General features: G+C 40.0%; 2 protein-coding genes across 11 annotated transcripts in view; both read left to right on the top strand.

The window, feature by feature from the left end:
* The window catches only part of lars1 (leucyl-tRNA synthetase 1), a 32379-nt gene extending 23135 nt beyond the window's left edge, over window positions 1-9244 (top strand). For all 4 annotated transcript variants that reach the window (XM_022228773.2, XM_087133044.1, XM_022228774.2 and 1 more), the window contains exons 21-23: window positions 6208-6303; window positions 6475-6607; window positions 7338-9244. In XM_022228773.2, coding sequence (XP_022084465.2) covers window positions 6208-6303; window positions 6475-6607; window positions 7338-7543 — 435 coding nt within the window. In that variant the 3' untranslated portion in view covers window positions 7544-9244. The remainder of the gene's footprint in view (window positions 1-6207; window positions 6304-6474; window positions 6608-7337) is intronic.
* Window positions 9245-11212: 1968 nt separating this feature from the next.
* Window positions 11213-19658, top strand: part of LOC110975884 (serine/threonine-protein phosphatase with EF-hands 1-like) — a 61023-nt gene continuing 52577 nt past the window's right edge. For 3 of the 7 annotated variants that reach the window (XM_087132782.1, XM_022228744.2, XM_022228743.2), the window contains exon 1: window positions 11213-11390. The gene's annotated coding sequence lies outside the window, so the exon portion shown is untranslated. Of the gene's footprint in view, window positions 11407-13899; window positions 14026-14320; window positions 14345-18776; window positions 18921-19658 lie in introns of those variants that run through there. The other 4 variants (XM_087132778.1, XM_022228745.2, XM_087132780.1 and 1 more) reach the window with 4 other exon arrangements.

Genomic DNA, 19658 nt, shown 5'->3' with positions numbered 1-19658 from the left:
TTGCAGACCGTAAAAAGTCAGGATTTTCTCATTTGCATTAAAGAAAAAAGAAAAAAAATTATAAAATTGAAAAAGTTCTGGCACACAAGGGTGCTGTTTCAGAAAAAAGAGGGCGCTATTTGCCATGTCCAAATGGCAGTTGTTATACGCATGCATACATGCATGTACAATACATGTACATGTAAACAGCTTCTCTCGTACTGCTGCTTGATTCACTGTGGGCTTGGAAAATGGGTACTCCGATTTCTGACTGTTCAATGTTGGCAGGGAAGTAGAAAGTAAGAGATTTTGTTTTTGTGCTTCGTCTGCTGCCAATACTTTTTCACGGGGGGACACTCCTCTTTTCCCCCGGGCGATTCACAATAGTGGGCCACCAAGAGTTTGCAAAACATTGGCCAATCATAACGCGACAAATTTCGCGCATTGTGATTGGCCAACGCGTTGCAAATTCTTGGTGGCGCACTAATGTGAAACTGCCGTATTATTTATTTTAGACCCAGCTCCCTGTGTCCAGTAGTTTCATAACATAGAAGTCTCTCAGCAGACCAACAGCATACAGACAAGACCCATGTAAGCTCTGAACCTTGTTCTGTGCTTCAATTCATGCACTTCCCATCATTACAAGCGTCGCATCTGTTTTTGGCTTTATATCGTCTCTGTGCTTTGATAGCAATTTTACATTGGTGCTGTGTGGTTTAGTATAATTTTTTCCTTTTTTTAAATTTTGGAAAAAATATTTTTAAACATCCACTTTGGGCTTTATTTTTTCGTATTCCGATGTTTTTTCCCAATAGTAATTTTTGTTTACAATGATTTACTTTCTTTCTGATGAATTATCTGAGATTTTCAAATTCTGTTTTGGACCCAGATTGAGATATTCATTCAAGGACGTGAGAAAACTAGTTTTTTGGGGTTGTGAATAAATTTTTGGAGAAGTCAGTGTTCGGTTTGCGTAATTCACTTTTTTCATTATCCCAGTTTTCTGTTTTAACCTAATAATTAACCTGAATGCCGTAGCTGGAATGATGTCTGGACATCTTACGGACAGCCAGTAGGTCATTTTGGACCCCTGATTTTAGTAGTCAGATGCATTATAAGCACGAAACCCCACCAATGTGGGCACCTTGTTTTCCCTTGAAGGCAAATGTACACTTTGAAATGCAGGCTTAGACCATGGAGAAGATCTCCTAAGAAGAACATTTTTTGGTCTGAGCCTGTTGTACCAGAAATGACCTAGATTTATGGTCATGTTACAAATGCACTTCAGGACACGTGTAGGATACACCATTTGCATTTGCTGTAATTTTTCAAGACTGGCTGATTTAAAGGGTTGTTATTTATTTTCTGTATCATTCTGACTGTTACTGACTGCCTTCGGAAAAGTGTGAAATGTCTTTTTTTTTCTCTCGAATGATTTCACAGATTGTCTGACCCTGTTGTTATGTACATGTATGTGCATCTCTAGAGATTTTATGAAACACTCTATGTACAAAATGTTCCGTCAGTTTCTAATGGTTCTCTTCAAGTGGGTTTTGATACCAGAGGTTTTCTATGGCCCACCCAGAAAGTGGAGAAAGATGCTTTTTTGTTGTTTAATGGGTGTATGTACTTACCACAGCCCTCCTGACAACACTTCTAACCCCAAAAGAGCCAGGTTATTTTGGCCCATCTCACAGCCGGGGGCGGTGGCCCCCAAAGAACTCGGTTGTGTCATGCTCATGTTTTAAAAACTTGGCATGCGTTAAAGACACTCCTTATCATTGTGTATGTGAAGGTTGAACTCGATCAGACGTACGATTTTGTTAGGATCACTTAAAGTTCAAGGCTACATGCGTGCCAGCCTGCATGCACTGAGCATCACAGTGGAAAGAGTACGCTTTCTTGGCTGACCCGTCTGCGCAAGAATGTGTTTGTTCACACTTTATCTTCAAGTTTTGCTCATTTGATATCAAAAGAGTTACTCTAAATGCTCCTGAAGGCTCGACTCATGAGCAAAATGCACTACGGCGATACTGGAAAAAATGTCAAAGGGGGCAGATTTTGCCCCGCTAGCTTTTGTCGGGTTAACCCCAACTGCCCAAAACCTGCCATACTCCAACAGCAGGTTTTGTAGGGTTTTGGCAGGTTTGGTACCATACTTGAGGAACTTGTTGTTGAATTTTGTGAGACTTGGGATGAAAGGCCCAGGGAGATGGTGTTGGATTCTGTGTGAGTTGGGACACACAGGGGTCACTGAGTGCGGAGTCTGGCTTGCTGTACCAATTGTTGGACTATGCTTGATTTTGTCAGGTTTGATACTGTTCAGTGCAAGTCATCCTATACTGCATAGATCCATCCATACCATATCACTCAAACTCCAACGAGCTCATTCTGTTGGAGTTTATCAGGTTTGGTACATGTACAGTGACCTGCATGTACAAGTACATAGACAAGTACATGAACCTGTTGGATTTTGTGAGGTTCAGTATGCTTTCTAGTGCAGGAGCCTAGGCTAGGGGGGGTAGGGTCAATGCCTTTGTTTATTAGTCCTTTTCTGTATTCATGTTGACAGTGTTTGTGTGCGATGGATTCAGATATAGCATGGAATAAAATGGCAGGAGTGTCATGTATAAGAATACAAACTGTTGCTTGTAAAACGTGTCAAAATGCAGTGTATTTTTTCGCGTGACCAAGCACACGTTGGTTGCTCATTATTACATCACGGGTGTGTACAGAAAAGGGAGATGAGGGGAGGTTGAAATCAATTGAACTGTAGTGTGTATCAATACGCCCGTTTCCTTCCACTTCAGCCAATGAAAGTGGCCTCGGTGTTCCACGCGGCTGATAATGATGGCATTGTTTGCTTTGTAAGATGTCTTCTGTCTTTGTCTCGGGCGCCTTGCTGACAGAGAGATTGCCATGGCAACCGATAACTCAGGAACCAACTATTAGCTCTGCCCTTCCGCAAGACTTACTCTGACCTTAATAAATGCTGCCTCTATTGTCCAGTGCTTGTTAGCCTAAGAGGAGGGTCTGCAGCAGCTTCCAACAAAAAGAAATCGCAGGAAGAAAAAAACAACCTCAAAACAGCTGCTACTACCTTTGAATAGATTGATGCTGTCGTTAAAGCTGTCCTTCGCGTAAGGATGGTTGCCATAGCGATGATGCTTCACTGTCTAAAATGGAGGGTTGGTTTTTTGGTTTTCTGGATAATTTCCATGCTTTACAGGAGATTACAGATTACGCCCGGTAGTGACGTCTTTAGTTGCTGCGTAGATTGTGCATAATGCTGTGAGGGCCAGTCGTTTGTTGCCGGTCTTTTTTTTTTCCATCTTGAAGGAGGGGAGAAATTAGAACACGACCCAAAATATTTGATTTTTTTTTTCCCTGGTACAATGTGACATTCAGCGAGGAAGTTTCAACCTGGGTATTACATCCAAATGGATGGGACATAATTGTTACCCTTGTGAAAACCAACCTACAGGATGGAACTTCATGTTTGATGTTAATTAGATTTGATGTGCTCAAACGCAATCATATTGAGGAATTCTGCTGTGTATGTATTTGTGGCATTTCTTTCAAACATGCACAGTTTAAGAAATTAATTTATGATTCAGTTTTGTTTTCCAAAAAATCGAAATGGTCATAGAAAATTTTGTTTATTTGATAAATAAGACCAGTAAAGGTTATCAGATGATTTTCAAAAAAACACCTAATCAGTCAGCTTCTTAGTAGAACAGCAATCCTTTTTTGTTTTTTCAAAGATTTGCTTTCTCATGGGAGTTTTGTCCAGTCTCATTAATGATGCCACTGAGGTGATATTAACAGTCTGCTCATACCGAGTACTAAAGTTAAAAATCTTCCCTTTCCCCTCCCCCGAACAATCCTTCAATGTTTGTGAAAATGTCGGCATCGGACTCCAGTCATCGATTCCTGGCCACATAAATTGGCATTGGCAGTCTCCTTAACTGCGAGTTCTTAGCTGTTACACAGTTTCCGTGGCAACCTGTTAACTCCAGATATTAATCAATTTTTTGTCCTCCCCCCGACCTTGGCTGCTTTTAGCAGTCCCTTCGGCAGTTAAATACTGATTTTGGATATAGCAGATTCCCAGGACTTTCAATTTTTAGATCGTTTCTTCATTTCATTCTCAACCCTAACAGTCACAAATCCTCCAATTTCAATACGATTTTACATACACCCTAGGGATTTAGGGTTAAATATATATTTTTAAAAAAGCCATGTAGATACAGCTGTTAAGGGTTTTGTTTTTCTTTTGTTCATTTTTATACAGAAGTGAATGTGCAATACGTGTTTTCAAAGTAAACATATGCCTGATGTTCAAGGTGCTGGTTTGATGAAATGGAATTATTTACGGATGAAATGAAACCAATTACATGTACCTGAAGTGCAACGGAGTGTGTGGAAAATGATATTGTCGTGTGTTTCATTGTAGAGACCGGTTTCGCTTGCTAAGTCACATGACCTGTAGTGGGTATTAAATCTCAACAAACATGGTGTCCACCAAAAGCAAAGTGTTCCATAAGTATTGTTTACCAAAGGTAAAGCCGACGGTAGGTATAGTACTCAGACTATTGATGTGCTGGGTACTATGCTGTAAATTGGCTGTATTGTTTGTAAAGAACACTCAAAACACACATTGATATGGGGTTCATACCCACTATAGGTCACATAATTTATTCCTTTGAGGTGACGAACTAGGCCTAAGTCAGAATAATTTCAGATCAAAAGCTGTTTAGTTGTGATTTGAATTGTGCCCAAATTCAGTGTCGGAAACTCGTTTTCACTTTTTTCCGAATGTGGCTATGCGATGTCACTAATAAATTATGAACCAACGATGTCATGCCAACGCTTGCGTGCACTCCTAATGGCAATTTTTCCAAAATGCATCTTCAGACCCATCATTGGAAATGGCTGGCTCCCATTGTTTTTTTCAAAATGGCAGCTTGCCAGAAAGAAAAATTTCACAGGGATTTTGGGTCTCATGACCAAAGTAGGCTTTTCAACAATATTTGTTACTTTTACGATTGGATAACTGCAAATGATGGACTGTACTCTGAATCCAAAACAAAAAATGCGAGATGATGTCTACTCACAAAAGCATCCACCTCCAAGATGGCCGTCAATAATAAAATATCATTCCTTCTTCACTGTTTATCAAAAATTTCAAGAAATTCGTTTAGTTTTGAGAAAGAGAAGAAACTTTTTGTACAGTTTTGTACATGTACGAGTGTGCACTTAGGATGAAAGTACAGTATTTGACTTCAATATTCACAGCTCCAACTATTTGCACCAACCATTCTTTTCATGTGGACGGTCAACTAGGACATGTACACGTCATGTAGGAAACATTTTGAAAATAATCACTCTTGACAGAAGAGTGATTGCAGATGTTCATCATGATGTATGAAGGAAAGTTGCATTGAATGACAGGAATGATTGCAGATCTATGCAGTTTTTAGTGCCATGTCACATGGTCTTACTTGATTGTACATTCTCTGTGTGATAGCTTGCACTTTAGTTGGAAGGATTCTGTCAGCACAGGGGTAATTGAAAAGTATGGAGATTTGAGATGGCTACAGCCAAATCCTTTTTTTAATTGGAAGATTGACAAAGCAGAGAATTCGGTGGACCGGTTGTCCAAGAAAACACTGCTCACATTTAAATTGGCCAGCATTTATGGCAGTGGTCACAAGCAAGCAATGGCAGTCAACACAAGCAGGCTTCTTATGTTTCAATTGAGATCAGCTTTCTCCTTGTTGAACTGGTAGGGCATGGAGAAATTTGTAGAAAACGCAAACTTTGATCTGCCAGCACTGTTTTGGGGGAAAAAACGAAACAGAAATTTGGGCCTTCATTGCACCAGCATCACTGCTTGTATACTTTCCCATGGATGTGTGCATGCTGAGGAGAAATTTTTCCACACGTTGGCCTCAACATTCACTTTGACCATGAACTAAGCATAAACTGGAAATTTACATTGCCCAGAAACTACATGTAGATGGACGCTATCTGTAATATGTAAGTGTAGAGAATTCCACAAAACACTGCAACTTATCTCATTTCTAATGCTGTTATTAATATTTCAAACCTAATGTGCAACCTGCATTTGGTATTGTGTTCCTCAACAGTTGTACTAGATTAAATTGTCTTCATAACTTGTGGTTTGGAGATAAGCTGGAAATGAATGAATTTTCTTCACTGCAGCTGGAGGGGTTGGAGGTCAAGTTTAGCTCAGAGGCCACTGATAAGATTCAGGAGGAATGCTGTCCTGGAAAGCCATTCTCTATCTTCAGAGCTGAGGTATCTATCTATATTGGGTGACTTCTTAAGTGCTTGTAGAAAGAAGGAAAGAAAGGGAAATGGTCACAGAAAATTCCATTTGCTCATTAAACCCCCCAATCAAATTGACTTCTTGATTGATTTAAGCTCTGTTGATTCAATGGAAAGTATATCTGGTTTGTTCCTCTGCAGTCAAGTGTAGTTGTGAAGATGGTGAACCCCCAACCCCACAGTGGTCACTTCACCCTGGACGTTCCCATCATGCAAGGGGACACGGTTGCCAAGGTAGCCAACCGCATTGCTGAGCAGGATCGAGGAATTAAAGGTACTGAATAGCTTTGTGAAGTAGGTTGACTTGAAAAGCAACTTTGAAAAGCATTACAGTGAATGTTCTGAGCAATGATGTTGTTGGAACAAGGCACTGTATCTTGTTAGGTAAACCAGAACTGTCTAATAAAAAGATTGGAACAACAATGAAAAACAAAGGTTTGAAGAGTCTTAAAGAGTTTTATCAAAGCATATTGACTTTTGTGGTGTTTTTTATTTTGTTTGTATTACTGATTATGAAGGGTTTCTTCAGTTCTTGTTTTTTTTTTGGGTGGTGGAGATTTTTATGTCCTATATTGGGTGAAACTGGTTGTTTTGGATGTTTTGGACCACTTTGGCATCTTAGTAAAACTTCTGCAGTTTTCCATTTGTCCTTTGATGTTATCCAAACACCAGACCCATTGATCAATTGAGGAACTTTCAAAGTATCTACTTGCTGTTTTCCTGCCTCAGTTGGATGTTCCTTTCCCTTACGTCTGTTCCGTTAACAAGGTGATATGCATCCAGGAATTATATTTTTGCTGCTGACACAGTTGCCTATTTAAGAGAAACTGTTGACATATTGGGTTGTACAATTCCCTTTTATTTACTTTCACTGTTTGAAACTTTATTCTTGTTGGTGAATTGCAAATGATAATGAAACTGGTAAGGGTGTGACCAGTTTCTACAGTTTCATGGAATTGCCCTTTTTGGTATACTAGGAGTCTCTTGGTTGTTTTCGTTCCTAGACGTGAACAGGGTCAAGATACTACGTTACGATGATCCCGATCTGGGGCCGCGCAAGATGCCAAAGTTCCAGCAGCCAATGGAGGGCCGGACTGGGATTGGCAGCCAGGCCACCTTCAGTATCAGCCTTGAGACCAAGCGAGTGTCGGTGTCCGACAACGGCAACAATGTAGACGCGGGTTCGGTGCTGGTCTATATGGTGGAGTAGCTCACATGAGATTGTCGCAGTTAAACTGCTGTGGACACTTAATATGAACATTCAAATATTCTTGCACCTCTTCACTGGCATCAACATGGATGCAAAATAAGCATCCGTGTCTGAGGGTGGCAAAGGTGTCAACCCAGTTGTTGGTTGTTGCTGGTCTGTGTGGGGGAATAACCTGTAACATTGTTGCAGTCAAACTGCTTTGGACACAGACAATTAAAATACCCTGTAATCTTGTACTTGGAAATAGTTTGTCATCCGTCATTACAAGGGTATGATATAAGCAAATATCTCTGCTTTTTAAAGTTGATCTATAAGGAATACGCTCAAAGTAATGTTATTTTTTTCATTTAAAAATCCCACAAATGCATTGTGTCTTCCATGTGTACATTTACACAAAGCTTTTTTTTTCAACACACAACCACTCTAGACCTGCACAGGGTACAATAATTAAGGTACGCTGTGTACATTATATTGACATAATTTTTTTTCCCGTTGAAATTTGATTTTTTTTTTTACTATTGCTTGATTTTTCCCCCCAACCATTTGAGTTGGGGTTGCACACCTGGAACGCTGTCTTCTTTCAGTCTCATTGCATAACAATCTAACTTTTTTTTTCTCTCCAAAAGTTCAATCCATTCTGATTTTGTGAAAGTCTTCAAAAGTGTCTTTATATGCACTTACTGATATTGTACAAGAAAGTTACAAGAAGGATGCATATGAACCTGTCAGCTCTCTGTCCAGCAGTGATGTAAATTGGGAATTGCCCCCCAAACATTCTTTAGAATTAACTGATACAGTGGGAACTGAATGTTTTCAATGAGGAGGATTATGATGTCTTGACACAAAGTCTGACAAACGTGGCTTTGTTTCATGCACTGAAAGGGCAGTTGCATTTCTAGCTAGGGGTGGGGAAAGTTGACCTCCCCCTGATTTTTAATTGGAAGTGTCAATACTTTAGTAAACATACTAGCACTTTTTGAGGGGCGTTGAGTATTCCTTTCGGCAATTACAAATAATGGGACAATTGTTAATGGGGGAAAGAAAAAGTCATTTAGCCCCTCCGCTCTATTCCTGTATATGGCAATGTGACCACTTCCTTGGTTTTTCTGACTGGAACATTTCTTGCCCTGGCTCATAACGTTTCTAAAACAAACAAAAACAAAACAAAAAAATCCGAAGTTAACACAGAGCCTTGTGCCTTGGCTATCCAATGCCATCTTTTGTGAGTAGTCGTCAGTAGTAATGAAGAACCTGTAGCAGTGTACCAGAAATGTACACGATATAATATTGTAACACAACATGTATTGCTCTCCATATTGGGAAGTCCAAGTACTCAGAATGCACGTTGTATTCCAGTACACTTGCTGGATGTGATACTGAAGTCCTCAGCATGTGCAATTGCAAACCAGTACAATACCAGAGCCAGGATTTGAGTAAAGGTTGTTCACTGTGATGCAACAAAATTCGAGTGTTTTTATTTGCAGACTGAGTGAACTCACTCCTTTGCTGAAGTTTAAAACAGGCTGAACATAAAAGGAATGATGAGAATTGTATATCTACAAAGTATGTTTCAAATCTTTGCAAACAATTAAAGCATAAAGCCATGACAAGTTAAACGCTAACACAATGTGTAATAAGTGTGAATTTTGCCTTCAATTAATCATGATCAGTAGCCACAATAAAGAAATTTTTCTAGAGCAAGCTTGTATGAAGGCTTTCTTCATTGCTTCTGAATGCTGTTGGCATAGATTGGGGAGTAATGTTTTAAGTATGCGGTGATGAAACTGATATAAATTCCCAGCAAAACTAAGTCATTGCAACGATTGCACCAAGGGCCTTGTTTGTTGTTCAAATGCAATGGAGAAAGTATTAAGTGTCTTTTCAAGCTTTTTACAAAGAAGTGAAGACATAACCTTGGAAGCAACATGATACACAAAGACATTGAGCTCTGATATTGCAGCGAATATTGATCCCTTTTTAATGCTTCAGTTGATCTGTACTTCCAACAGGTTGTGCGTTAAGAGTGGAATATTCCCAATCAAGGAGGCTCCCTTGATTCAGAAATAGACAAAGGGGAGATCCAAAACAGACTTTTTGGGAGGCCCAGTTTTTGGGGGTGTGAGAGACAGAAATTGTAAACTTTCATTGTCTTTCAGAGGGGAAAGGCTTAATTTTTGGGTTCTTTACATGCGTCTGCTTTGGGAAGGGACATATAATAATCCCCTAAAATGGCTTTCTCTCACTGTTCCCCCTCCAAACAAATTGGCCCCATTTGGGAACATGGCCCTGTTGCCCCCCCCCATGTGTGGAAAATGTACCATATTTTAATTTGTAGCAAATGAAACAAACTTGACTTGCTGAAATAACACATGTTGCCTTGTATATAAGTCTAGCACTGCTCGCAGTTTCTTGGCCCAATTTCACACAAGTTGTTCAGCAGAAAAAGATTCTTAGATATATTTGTACTCGGCCAAATCCCACTTCAAACAAGTCACAAATTGCTTCAGCAAGAAATAGTGCCATGATTTGTGACATCAGATGGTTAGTGGTTTCGTGCAGTGTGTGGATTTCTGGTGCTGCCATTTAATTGAAGTAACATTGGTTTAGTGTTAGGAGGTTTGTTTTTGAAGGGGGCAGCTTTCTGAGGGGGCGGTTTGCTTTGGTGTTTTTTTTTTTTTTGAGTGTGTGTTTTTTATTAAACGCAGTGAAGAACTATTCAGTTTCATCAGTAATGCAGGCCCATCAGAGGGGGGTATGGGGCAGAGGGGCCGCCCCCCAGCAACAGGACTGTAGCTATGCCAAAACTATGGCTCAATCGTGGAATTTCTATGGAGGAATCTGTGGATGGAACACTAAAAGCAAATAACTTAATTGTGGAAGGCTTGTGTACAGGTTGTGCATATTTCACAATTTCCACTTGAGGAGGGATGGCACTTTCGCGAGGCACAGAGTTTCGCTGAAAATATTCCAACCCCGAGTTACTCCACTGGCAAGCATTCCCTCCACTCCGATAAATATGATCGTCCAGCCCCCCCCCATTTCCTTTCGTGAAATTTCGTCATGTAGGATAGAAAGATTTGCTTAATTGCTCAGTTGTGGTAATTACTTGAGGTCTTTAGTCTATGTACTGAGCAAGCTCAAAGGCAGCCGTACTTCGCCTCAACCGGCCTTGCCTAGCCCCTTGAAGAAAATCCATTTGGAATGATGCAAACAAGGGCCAGAGAAGTTTGACTGAAAATGACCTTTTTAAAATCAAAATCGAATACATTAGCAAAGCTGGTTCTCAATTACGTAATCTATAACACCCCACTGCAGATTTGCAAAGGTTTTCATGTTCGGCAATCAGTCAACAGAGGGCCTGTTCATTTTTAGTACCCGGCGCCCGCAAGCGCAAAAGCGAGTGCAGAGATCAGTGGTTCAGCGCTGGGTGACGAACGGTTGCGTCTATTTTCTCAAATAGGGGCTAGTGCAAAATGGATGTTGTTGTTCTTGCTGTTTTGCTCCTTTTTCAAATACCTCGGATACTATACATATGAACAAATAAATAAACAAAATAACATGTTTAACAATTATTTGTAACCTTTGTGCGTTTACATTGTTGAAGCCACATTATTAACACAAAATTGGACACTTGATCCCCCTTTTTGATATGTTTTCGTCTTTGGCAACGATCAACAACAGCTAGCTAGCACACGTGAATGATGGCAAGAAACGGAAGTTCTGGAAAAAGCTGACAAAAGTTAAAAAGTAACGACTCGTGAGGATCCGGAATTCCGGCGGAAGGAAGTGCACTGAACATTCCGAACGGTCGGTGGTTTGTAGAGAAAAGAAGACTCAAGACACACAGGTACGCAGCCCTAATGGTACGGGACTTCTGTTTCTAATCCAAAACAACCTGGTCAAGTCCGAGTGAAATGACTTGGACTCTGTACAAATCGCCTTTTTCAACATGTGGATGATTCCGGTTGCCCGACCACAATGTTCAAATCTTCGCAAACGCGCTAATAAAGGCAATTCGTATTATGAGGCCATGATAGAATAAAATAATTGATGAGCGTTCTTAGGGCAGGAGTTTTTTGTGTGTGGTCAGTTTAACATACGTCTTTGCTGGATTGGAAAATATTAAATAAAGAGCACTTTCCTCAATAAAATGAGTTTTATTTACGAAAGGGTTTAGGGGCCTACAGCCTACATGCAAGTCATTCACCACAAAAGGAGATCTAGGGATTTGTAAAGCCAGGCGAAAATAAAGGAGGACTTCTCACTTTCTGAACAGTAAGGTGCTAATCCATTGGCCTTACTGATTCCTGATGTTTGATGGTTCTGTACACAACAGCATTTGAAAAGTGCCCTGCAATCATATCAGAGAAAACCTCCGTTTGTGCTTTCTTGAGCAAATCTTCCCCTAAAAAACCCATAATAATAGGTCGGCCTAGGCCTATATATGAAAATACCATGCATGTGTGTATTTTGTAGAGTGTAACCTACATTATTGGCAAAAAGTGAGCCTTTTCCTGCCATCCTGATTCCTGACCCATAAATCCCTCGACGATCCATACATCTGCATTCTGTGGCCGTAGTGATGTGACAAAAACAGGTGCAGCGTAACAAGTGCTTATGTTGCTTTGGGTACCAGATCCAATAATTCCAACTGTCAGGGAAATCTGTGGTCAGGGAACCACACTAATACAAATGTGTGCGGATCACTGTGAATAGGGAGACTTCTCTTGAGGTACGGTATTTGCGAATATTGTTTTAAATCTAGTCCCACAATGAATAAATTTACTCTGCCTGGTTCAGTGCCTCCAAGCTTTCTCCCTTACACCCTAGCTTGAAACATCATAGCCCAACCACTAGAAGGCTTTAGTTTTGCAATGAACAGGAGAGTTGTATTTTTCCAGCGCAGTGTACCTGTATAGGCAGCAGAATTCTCAGTGGTCAGCTTATGGTATCATTATTCCCTCGTTTGGTGTCCTGATGAAAATGGCTATCATGTGGATGGAGGTTCCTAGCTGTTAGATTGTGCAAGAATCCTTCAAAGGCATTCACTCAATTTTTCCAGCTCTAGCAACTTGCAACTCATTGTGACACAATACAGTGCCTTATATCCCCATAGGTTGGGTCAAGGCTGGAGGGGTAGGTTCAGAATATCATGAACCCTGCATCTGGAATGAATTTTCTTTGTGTGTACCGGTACATGTTTCGGCAAGATGTAATGTTGATTTTGATTGTTTGGTTTGCCCTTTGCAAACATTATTACAGAGCACTACATGCTCAGTACTTCCCAATACCTTGTGGGAAAGAATTGCTTAGGTGTCGTCCTTGCTAATGGAGATTTCTTAACGTCTCAACCAGCGAGCTTTGTGGGGCTCCACTTTAACATGGATTACTTAACGAACTGTGTTTCTATGAGGGGCAATCCAAACACTTCTCTTCCCTGTTGAGTGCCAACATGTGTGTAGTTTACAATATTAGGCACAGAGCAAGCCTGCTCTTGAGTGTAATTCTCCTCTTGGCCAAGTACAGGTCCTGAAGCTAGAGCTATTGTTCTCTGGAGTCATGAAATCATTTTGTAATTTGCTTCATGCCTCATTTAGGGCCCAGCGACGTGCCAGTTTTCAAGGTCTGCAATCATGTCAATATTAATTAATGCTCAAGGCATGCTGCTGTTGTCTGGCAGTAGTTTCTCGTCTGTCTTCCCATTTCCAGTAAATCTTGATCACCTCGGCGGCGTGTTTTTTTGTTTGTTAAGTTTTCTTTTCATTTTTGTCCTTCACTGTATCGATTGGTGTCTTGAACATGTGTGAGCACCTTCAACATCGATAGTGCTTTCATGTATCTGAGAAAACAACACAAAGAAGTTGTATGAGTTGGCAAATATATCAATCTGTTATAGTAATCTTTGTTTTCAGCCAGTTGGCCACCTTGAAATTAAAGATCAAAACGAAAAAAAGCCAAAAGAAAAAAGATTATTTACTATATGTACACATGTAGGCCAATTTAAATGTACTATGATTTAGAAGAGGCCTTCTTAAAAATCTATAGTTATTTGGCTGTTATGCCCTTATCCACACGTAATTTTGGTGAAAATAATAAAGATGTCTTTCAAAACCGAGATATTTAAGATGAAAATCAGCTTGTGAAAAGTTTCATACCTCCTCAAACAGTGCCAGTTTTCTGCCTGATAACATTTGCAACTATTGAGGTCATCAGACACACTTAAACATAATTGAAGTACCAGAAAATAGCACATTATTATTTTGTGTGAAAGGCATTTAATTTTTATGCTAATTGGGGAAAAAATCCCCATGTACTAGAATCAGTACATCCGATATTTTGTGTTTTTTTCCCCCCAGTATTTGCCAATGTTAAACTGCGCAGAGGAAGGAACGTGGTTTACCTACGTGTACGTGTAAATTACTCTTTCACTCAATGCTGACCCGGTACTGGTACCAAGGGGTTGCATGCATGCCAAGGTTCAGGTATGCAAGCCATTTTGTTGAGTTGTCGTGACAACCAAAGGTGCATTTTTAACAAGTGTGCACGGGCAGTGATCCATGACCGATAAGGTGGGGGGGAGGAAACAGAACAGGCGAGTTCTGATACCAGTGTGAACCTGGTTTGGCGGATGCCATTATGCATTTACTGTAATTACAAGAAGTTTCATTAAATTTGGTCTTGAAATATTTCGGACTATTGCCAAGTCAATTGTATGCGTCGTTCATGTGTATGCCGATTCTACAATCAACCATGAATTCCTCTCTGATGCATGACGTAGCACATATGAAAAGTAAACCTTAGGTATGGCATTTATAAACTTGTGGCCTGTCAATACAGAGTGATCATTTAGTTGGAAATCCTCGTTTTCCCAGTAAAGTGTGACAAAGCGAGAATTTGAGGAGTATGTCATTTTAATGTTTTTAGTTTAACCACATTTTGTATGTTCCTTTTTTACCATTGCACTTTTTTTTTATACTACCAAATGTCTTTGTTCCACCAGACATGTTTGAAGCAAACTTTCAGCTGGCTGTTCTCTGATTTTAATTCAACTTGAGATCTCTAAATACTGTTTTCTCAAAAAGAAAACAGTTTCTACAACTACTATAGTTTATGGGTACAGTCAGTATTTCTGGTACCAATGTACATGTACATGCAAGATATGTGTGGTATCCCTTCCCTCCACACACACATCTACATGTATCACTGGAAATCTGTTCTTCTGCATAATTCACAAATAAATGTCTCACTTCTTATATGTCACATTGTGTTTATGGGTTGCTTACAGTCTCGGTTTGTTTTAGCACGCTGGTAGCCTGCCTTTTTGTGCATTTTATGGCTGTCATTATTAGACATAATTAGTGTGTGTCATTAATTGTTTGTAAGTATATGTGCTTTGTCGTCTGGGAAGTCAGAATATGTTTTCTGTTGTCAGTGACCCACAGCAAATTGCAAAATGAATTTGTTTTTTCAGTTTCACAAAAGTTCGGGACTGTTTTTAATTTTATTTTAAGCACACAATTTGCCACAAGCAACTTTCCACCAAAACCAAAAAAAATGCATGAGAGTGTACCAAAGGTGATGTATTTTCCACTGCGTTGTTGAGTACAGCAATGCTATGTATTTTACATGTTCTGGGAAATCTCCTAATCTTTAGATTTTTGATTCCACATTTTCTTTTTATAAATGTTAGACCTTTCTTTTGCTACTTACCCCAGTACACGTACATGTACATCGCAGCTGCAATTTTTGCCAACAAGGGGTCGGTACTCTGCATGTGAGTTCAGAATCGAAAGAACAATTCACATTTCTGGAAAATAAACATCACACTAATATTGCAACACTAAATAACAAAATATCTGCTGAAGAAAACAGCTTCCGTTGGTTGTGACACTGAAGTGCCTTCTGAGGCAAAACTGATTTGCCAATCAGGATGCCAATTTGTGGCAAACTTCAGCCCACAAAAAAATGGTGGTCACTGTTTGTAACAAAGAATGGTATTTATTGAAAACTTGGATTGAAAAGAACCAAGAAGTATAACAGGGACTAAAAATGTAGTTTCTCCACATTTTGGTACATGTACAAACATGTACATGTATTCCTGCATTCAAAGGCAATTTGGCAGAGCCATTACAGTCACCAGTAGCTGCCCATAAAAGAGGGATGCAGTTGACTCGACATTTTCATTCCTACTAGAGACAGGGAAGACCCAAATGTACTTCCCCGATTGGAGTATTTCCCAAGGTAAAAAGCAATTTGGCATGTCCCCACATGTGCCGCTGAGAGTCTTTGGTCATGGAGTATTTCCAGGCAGATGACATTTCACTTGTTTTGAGACACAGGAGTTGTCTACATGTAGCTGCAGACCAGGGAAAATGCTGAAACCCTTCACTTTTAAAGCTGCAATTTGTCTGAAGGAACTTCAGTATAAATTGGATTACACATACTTTAGGATGGTGGGGTTTCTGGAGTTAAATTGAATCAGGTATTAATGGGATTGCTCGTGCTGTAAAGGCTTTCAGCTTGTGTCCTACATGTACATGTAGCTCTGTGCTCTCAGCAAGAGATGTACGTGTATTACAGAGCAGGTGTTACTGTGTGCAATAGAATGGTCTCTGTCAAACAAGAAGTGCTCTTATACAAAACTGCTATGAACTACTATACATTTGTGTGGTTTGATTTGCAATCATTTCTCATTGTTGAAAGTTACCGGTACAAAAGATCCCCAAGCGGAAAATCTTTTGATGTGAATTTTACTTTTTAAATTTTTTTGTGCAATTTTCTACCCCTCCTAAATGTAAAAAACCTATCTGACTTTTTCTAGGGTGCTTTTATCAAACATTCACATTTTCCCATGCTTTTTCCAACAATGAAGGTGCTGATGTTTCACGATGCCGTAACAGGAAAACACTGTTTATTTGGGGGCTTTCGGTTCAAATTGTGCACCCCAAATTTGCTCTTGAAACTGTTTGTAGGAAAAGTTTGGCTGCTGCCCTGTCATAAGTGGAAAAACCAAATCATCCAAGTAAATAAAATTTACACTATTACAGGTAAATTTCCAAAACTTGGGTGACATCACACTTTTGCTTGTTACCTGTAATACATGTATGTTACTTAATATGGTGGTTTGCATAAAAACCAAAGAAGCACAAAATTGCCCTTCAAATCAAAACAAAAATTGAAAATCCGGTGACACAGGACTCAAAAAGGAACATTTACTGGATTTACATGTAGATTAAGAATTTACATTGCGAGTGGCCTTTAATAAATGAGAAGCTACATGGGAAAATCTTGAAGCCACGTACATGTACATGTAGGTGTATACCCATCATGTTCTCTTAATGCTTAAGGGAACTTCTTGAATTTTAATCACTTGGCAGGAGTCATGTGAACTGTATGAATTGACTGCAAAGTCATCAGTAATTGGCCAGATTTGTTACACGTAATGTTCAACTGACACCATGCATGCTGGCTACTGGTACATCAGGCTGTACATGTGCCGTGTCTGCACATGAATTAAAGTTGGACGTGAATGTCCATGTTTACTGGAATTGGAATCTACAATTTGCTATTCCTCACCCCCAGTATGCTTCATGATGTCCAAACCTGGTGCACATAGATGATGGTAGTAATAAATGGATCAACAGTTTGGGATGGGGGAGGGGACGGCAGCATACACAATTTGACCGTTCAACAACTTACATGACTTGATATTAAGGCCAATATTTTGTCCATATATGTAGGACAGGCCAATTGGGATTACGAGGCAGGTGGGGTTCTGTTCTTGGTCACAACCTTAAACACCTGTAGTTTGCATCCTTAAAGCAACTAGAAGATTCCAAACCAGTTTTCAGAATAGAAGTTATGCATTGCTGGTGTCTCCTTGGTGTCTCAGAGGCTGTTTTTGTTATTTTGATGTACCAGTAGTTCCAATGAATGTACAGAAGGTTTACTCTTGCCCTTCGAGGCAGCGTTTATGCATAACCTCTATCTTGTGTCGGGTGCATTGGTTTGTGGGATAACATTTCTTTTATCAGTTGATTTTCTCTTTAATAACTGACCTTATCTTAAACACTCTTCCACAGCAGTGAATTAGAAAGAAGTGAGGAATACCTGATGGCAGAATTATCAGTAAAAACATCACAATAATTGACAGATCAGGCAAAGATTGAGCAATGGTGCACATCAATCGATTGGACCCAACACCTGCAAGCACTTGCACTAGTACAGGTACATGTACAAGTGTCACCAGATTGTTCAGCAGAGCTCATATTTGTTTTCAGAGCCATGTTTTTCATGCATGTTACTGTGCAGTTTTGCAGCAACACAAGTGTTGAATGCTTTGATGTGAGACACTGACATTTCTCGACTCTGAGCGTGCTTGCAGGTTCTACACGTGCACACAATGCGTAGTTTATTGTCAGATTGTCATTCTCATGGCCATTCTCAACCCTTACTGGTACATTATCCCCTGACATATCAAAATTAGGAGTTCAGAAACTTGGGAGGGGGGGAGGGGAATGAGGCATTCTTGTATTACAGTTTTGATGAGAGAAAGCTCCTCAATGTACTGTATGTTTGAGCAGATGTATGTCTGTATCATCAACGGGTATGTACCTGTAAGTACTTTGTTGATGATCCAGGTACATGCAGTGTTATTTCTCCTGGTGATGAGTTCAAAGGTCAGTTCTGTCCTTCTGAGATGGCTTGTTATTATGACCTGCTTGAGCAAGCCGTAGCTGTTACCTTAGCAACTGTAACTATAAATAAACACCATGTTCCGAGAAACTGAACAGAAAAGATATACACGTATAGTGGAATTTCAGGCAGGAATACGTACAAAAAGTCCAGCAGACAGCATCAGTAGTTAGCAGAGTTTTATGAAAGAGAAAATACTAAAAAACCAGTATCTTCATGTGTTGCAATTGATGGATAGAAAGTGTAAAGTCCAGTGCTGTTATCCAGCCAAGAGTGGTATCATTAAGTTCTCTATATTTACTCTGCGTTCAGCGGTGACCAGCAACGAAATGCAGCCGGAGGTACTTCAAAGAAATAAATGATGGCTTGGCAGTTGAAAGTCCAGCACTTGAAAAACAAAACAGACAATACAGAGGGGAAGAAAAAGCCGTAAGTTTTTCACAGAACGGCGGCGCGAGCCGTGGCAGCTGCGAGGGCCCCAAATTGGCTGGTCGTAATTAAGATACGCCTATTGCCTCGGCTGGCTTCCTTGCAATTTGTCATAACAAGCTGGCAAGAAGCGGGATGACAGTTGAGCGGGATTCTGCCACATGTACATTGTGATGAAAGCACAACTTGATGGGTAGAAAACAAGTTACGTGTTTACTCAGACGCGGCAAACTGGGAGCAACGCTTGCAGCTGGTAATGATATATGTGCTTGATTAAACACCTTGAAAGGCAGGATGCAATTACAAATTTAGCTCCATGCATTTTTCTGTGCTATAAAAGATTGTCACGTTAGCATTCACTTTGTGGGCACTGTGCTGTTTAACCCTAACCCTCCTCAATCCTTCACCTGTTGGAGGACTGAGGAGGGTTAGGGTTAACAGAAGTTGGAGAGATGCCAAGCCCAGAAATTTGCAGGGACAAGCACCATCTTGAACATGTCCTACAAGTTTATAGGCAGTCAATCTCAGAGTTTGATGCATGACACTTGGCCACGTACATGTACATGTAGACTGTTTTACTAACCCTGCATGGGCACAATGTCATATTTTCGCAACTGTTTTTGTGACCAGCATATGAACTATCTTTTTGACATTATCCACGGACACGTGATCTGTCTAGTCACCCCGAACCAGCACGAAGTTGCCAAAACCCATGGACTAAAAGGTCAAAATAGAAAGCTTGTTTTCTGTTTCAAATTGAAATGTACCGGTAATACCGTACATGTACACATACTGGTATATTAATTCTCAGCATACTACAGTAAGCATGAGGCTTGTGATTAGCTTTGCCTAGTGTGTGAGCATGTGAATAAACTCAACTGAGTGTGACTTGGTACATGTAGGTTTGTAGCTGGGGACATCACACTTACAGATGGTGTATAGGATTTGCATGTACATGTACTACAATTTGTCAAAATTGTCAGATTTTGGG

The sequence above is a fragment of the Acanthaster planci genome, linkage group LG02 (assembly GCF_054643075.1).
Source record: "Acanthaster planci isolate LZ-2023a linkage group LG02, COTS_SCS, whole genome shotgun sequence".
Taxonomy (NCBI): domain Eukaryota; kingdom Metazoa; phylum Echinodermata; class Asteroidea; order Valvatida; family Acanthasteridae; genus Acanthaster; species Acanthaster planci.
Note: the sequence above shows the minus strand (reverse complement) of the source record. Positions and strands in the feature narration are given on the sequence as shown.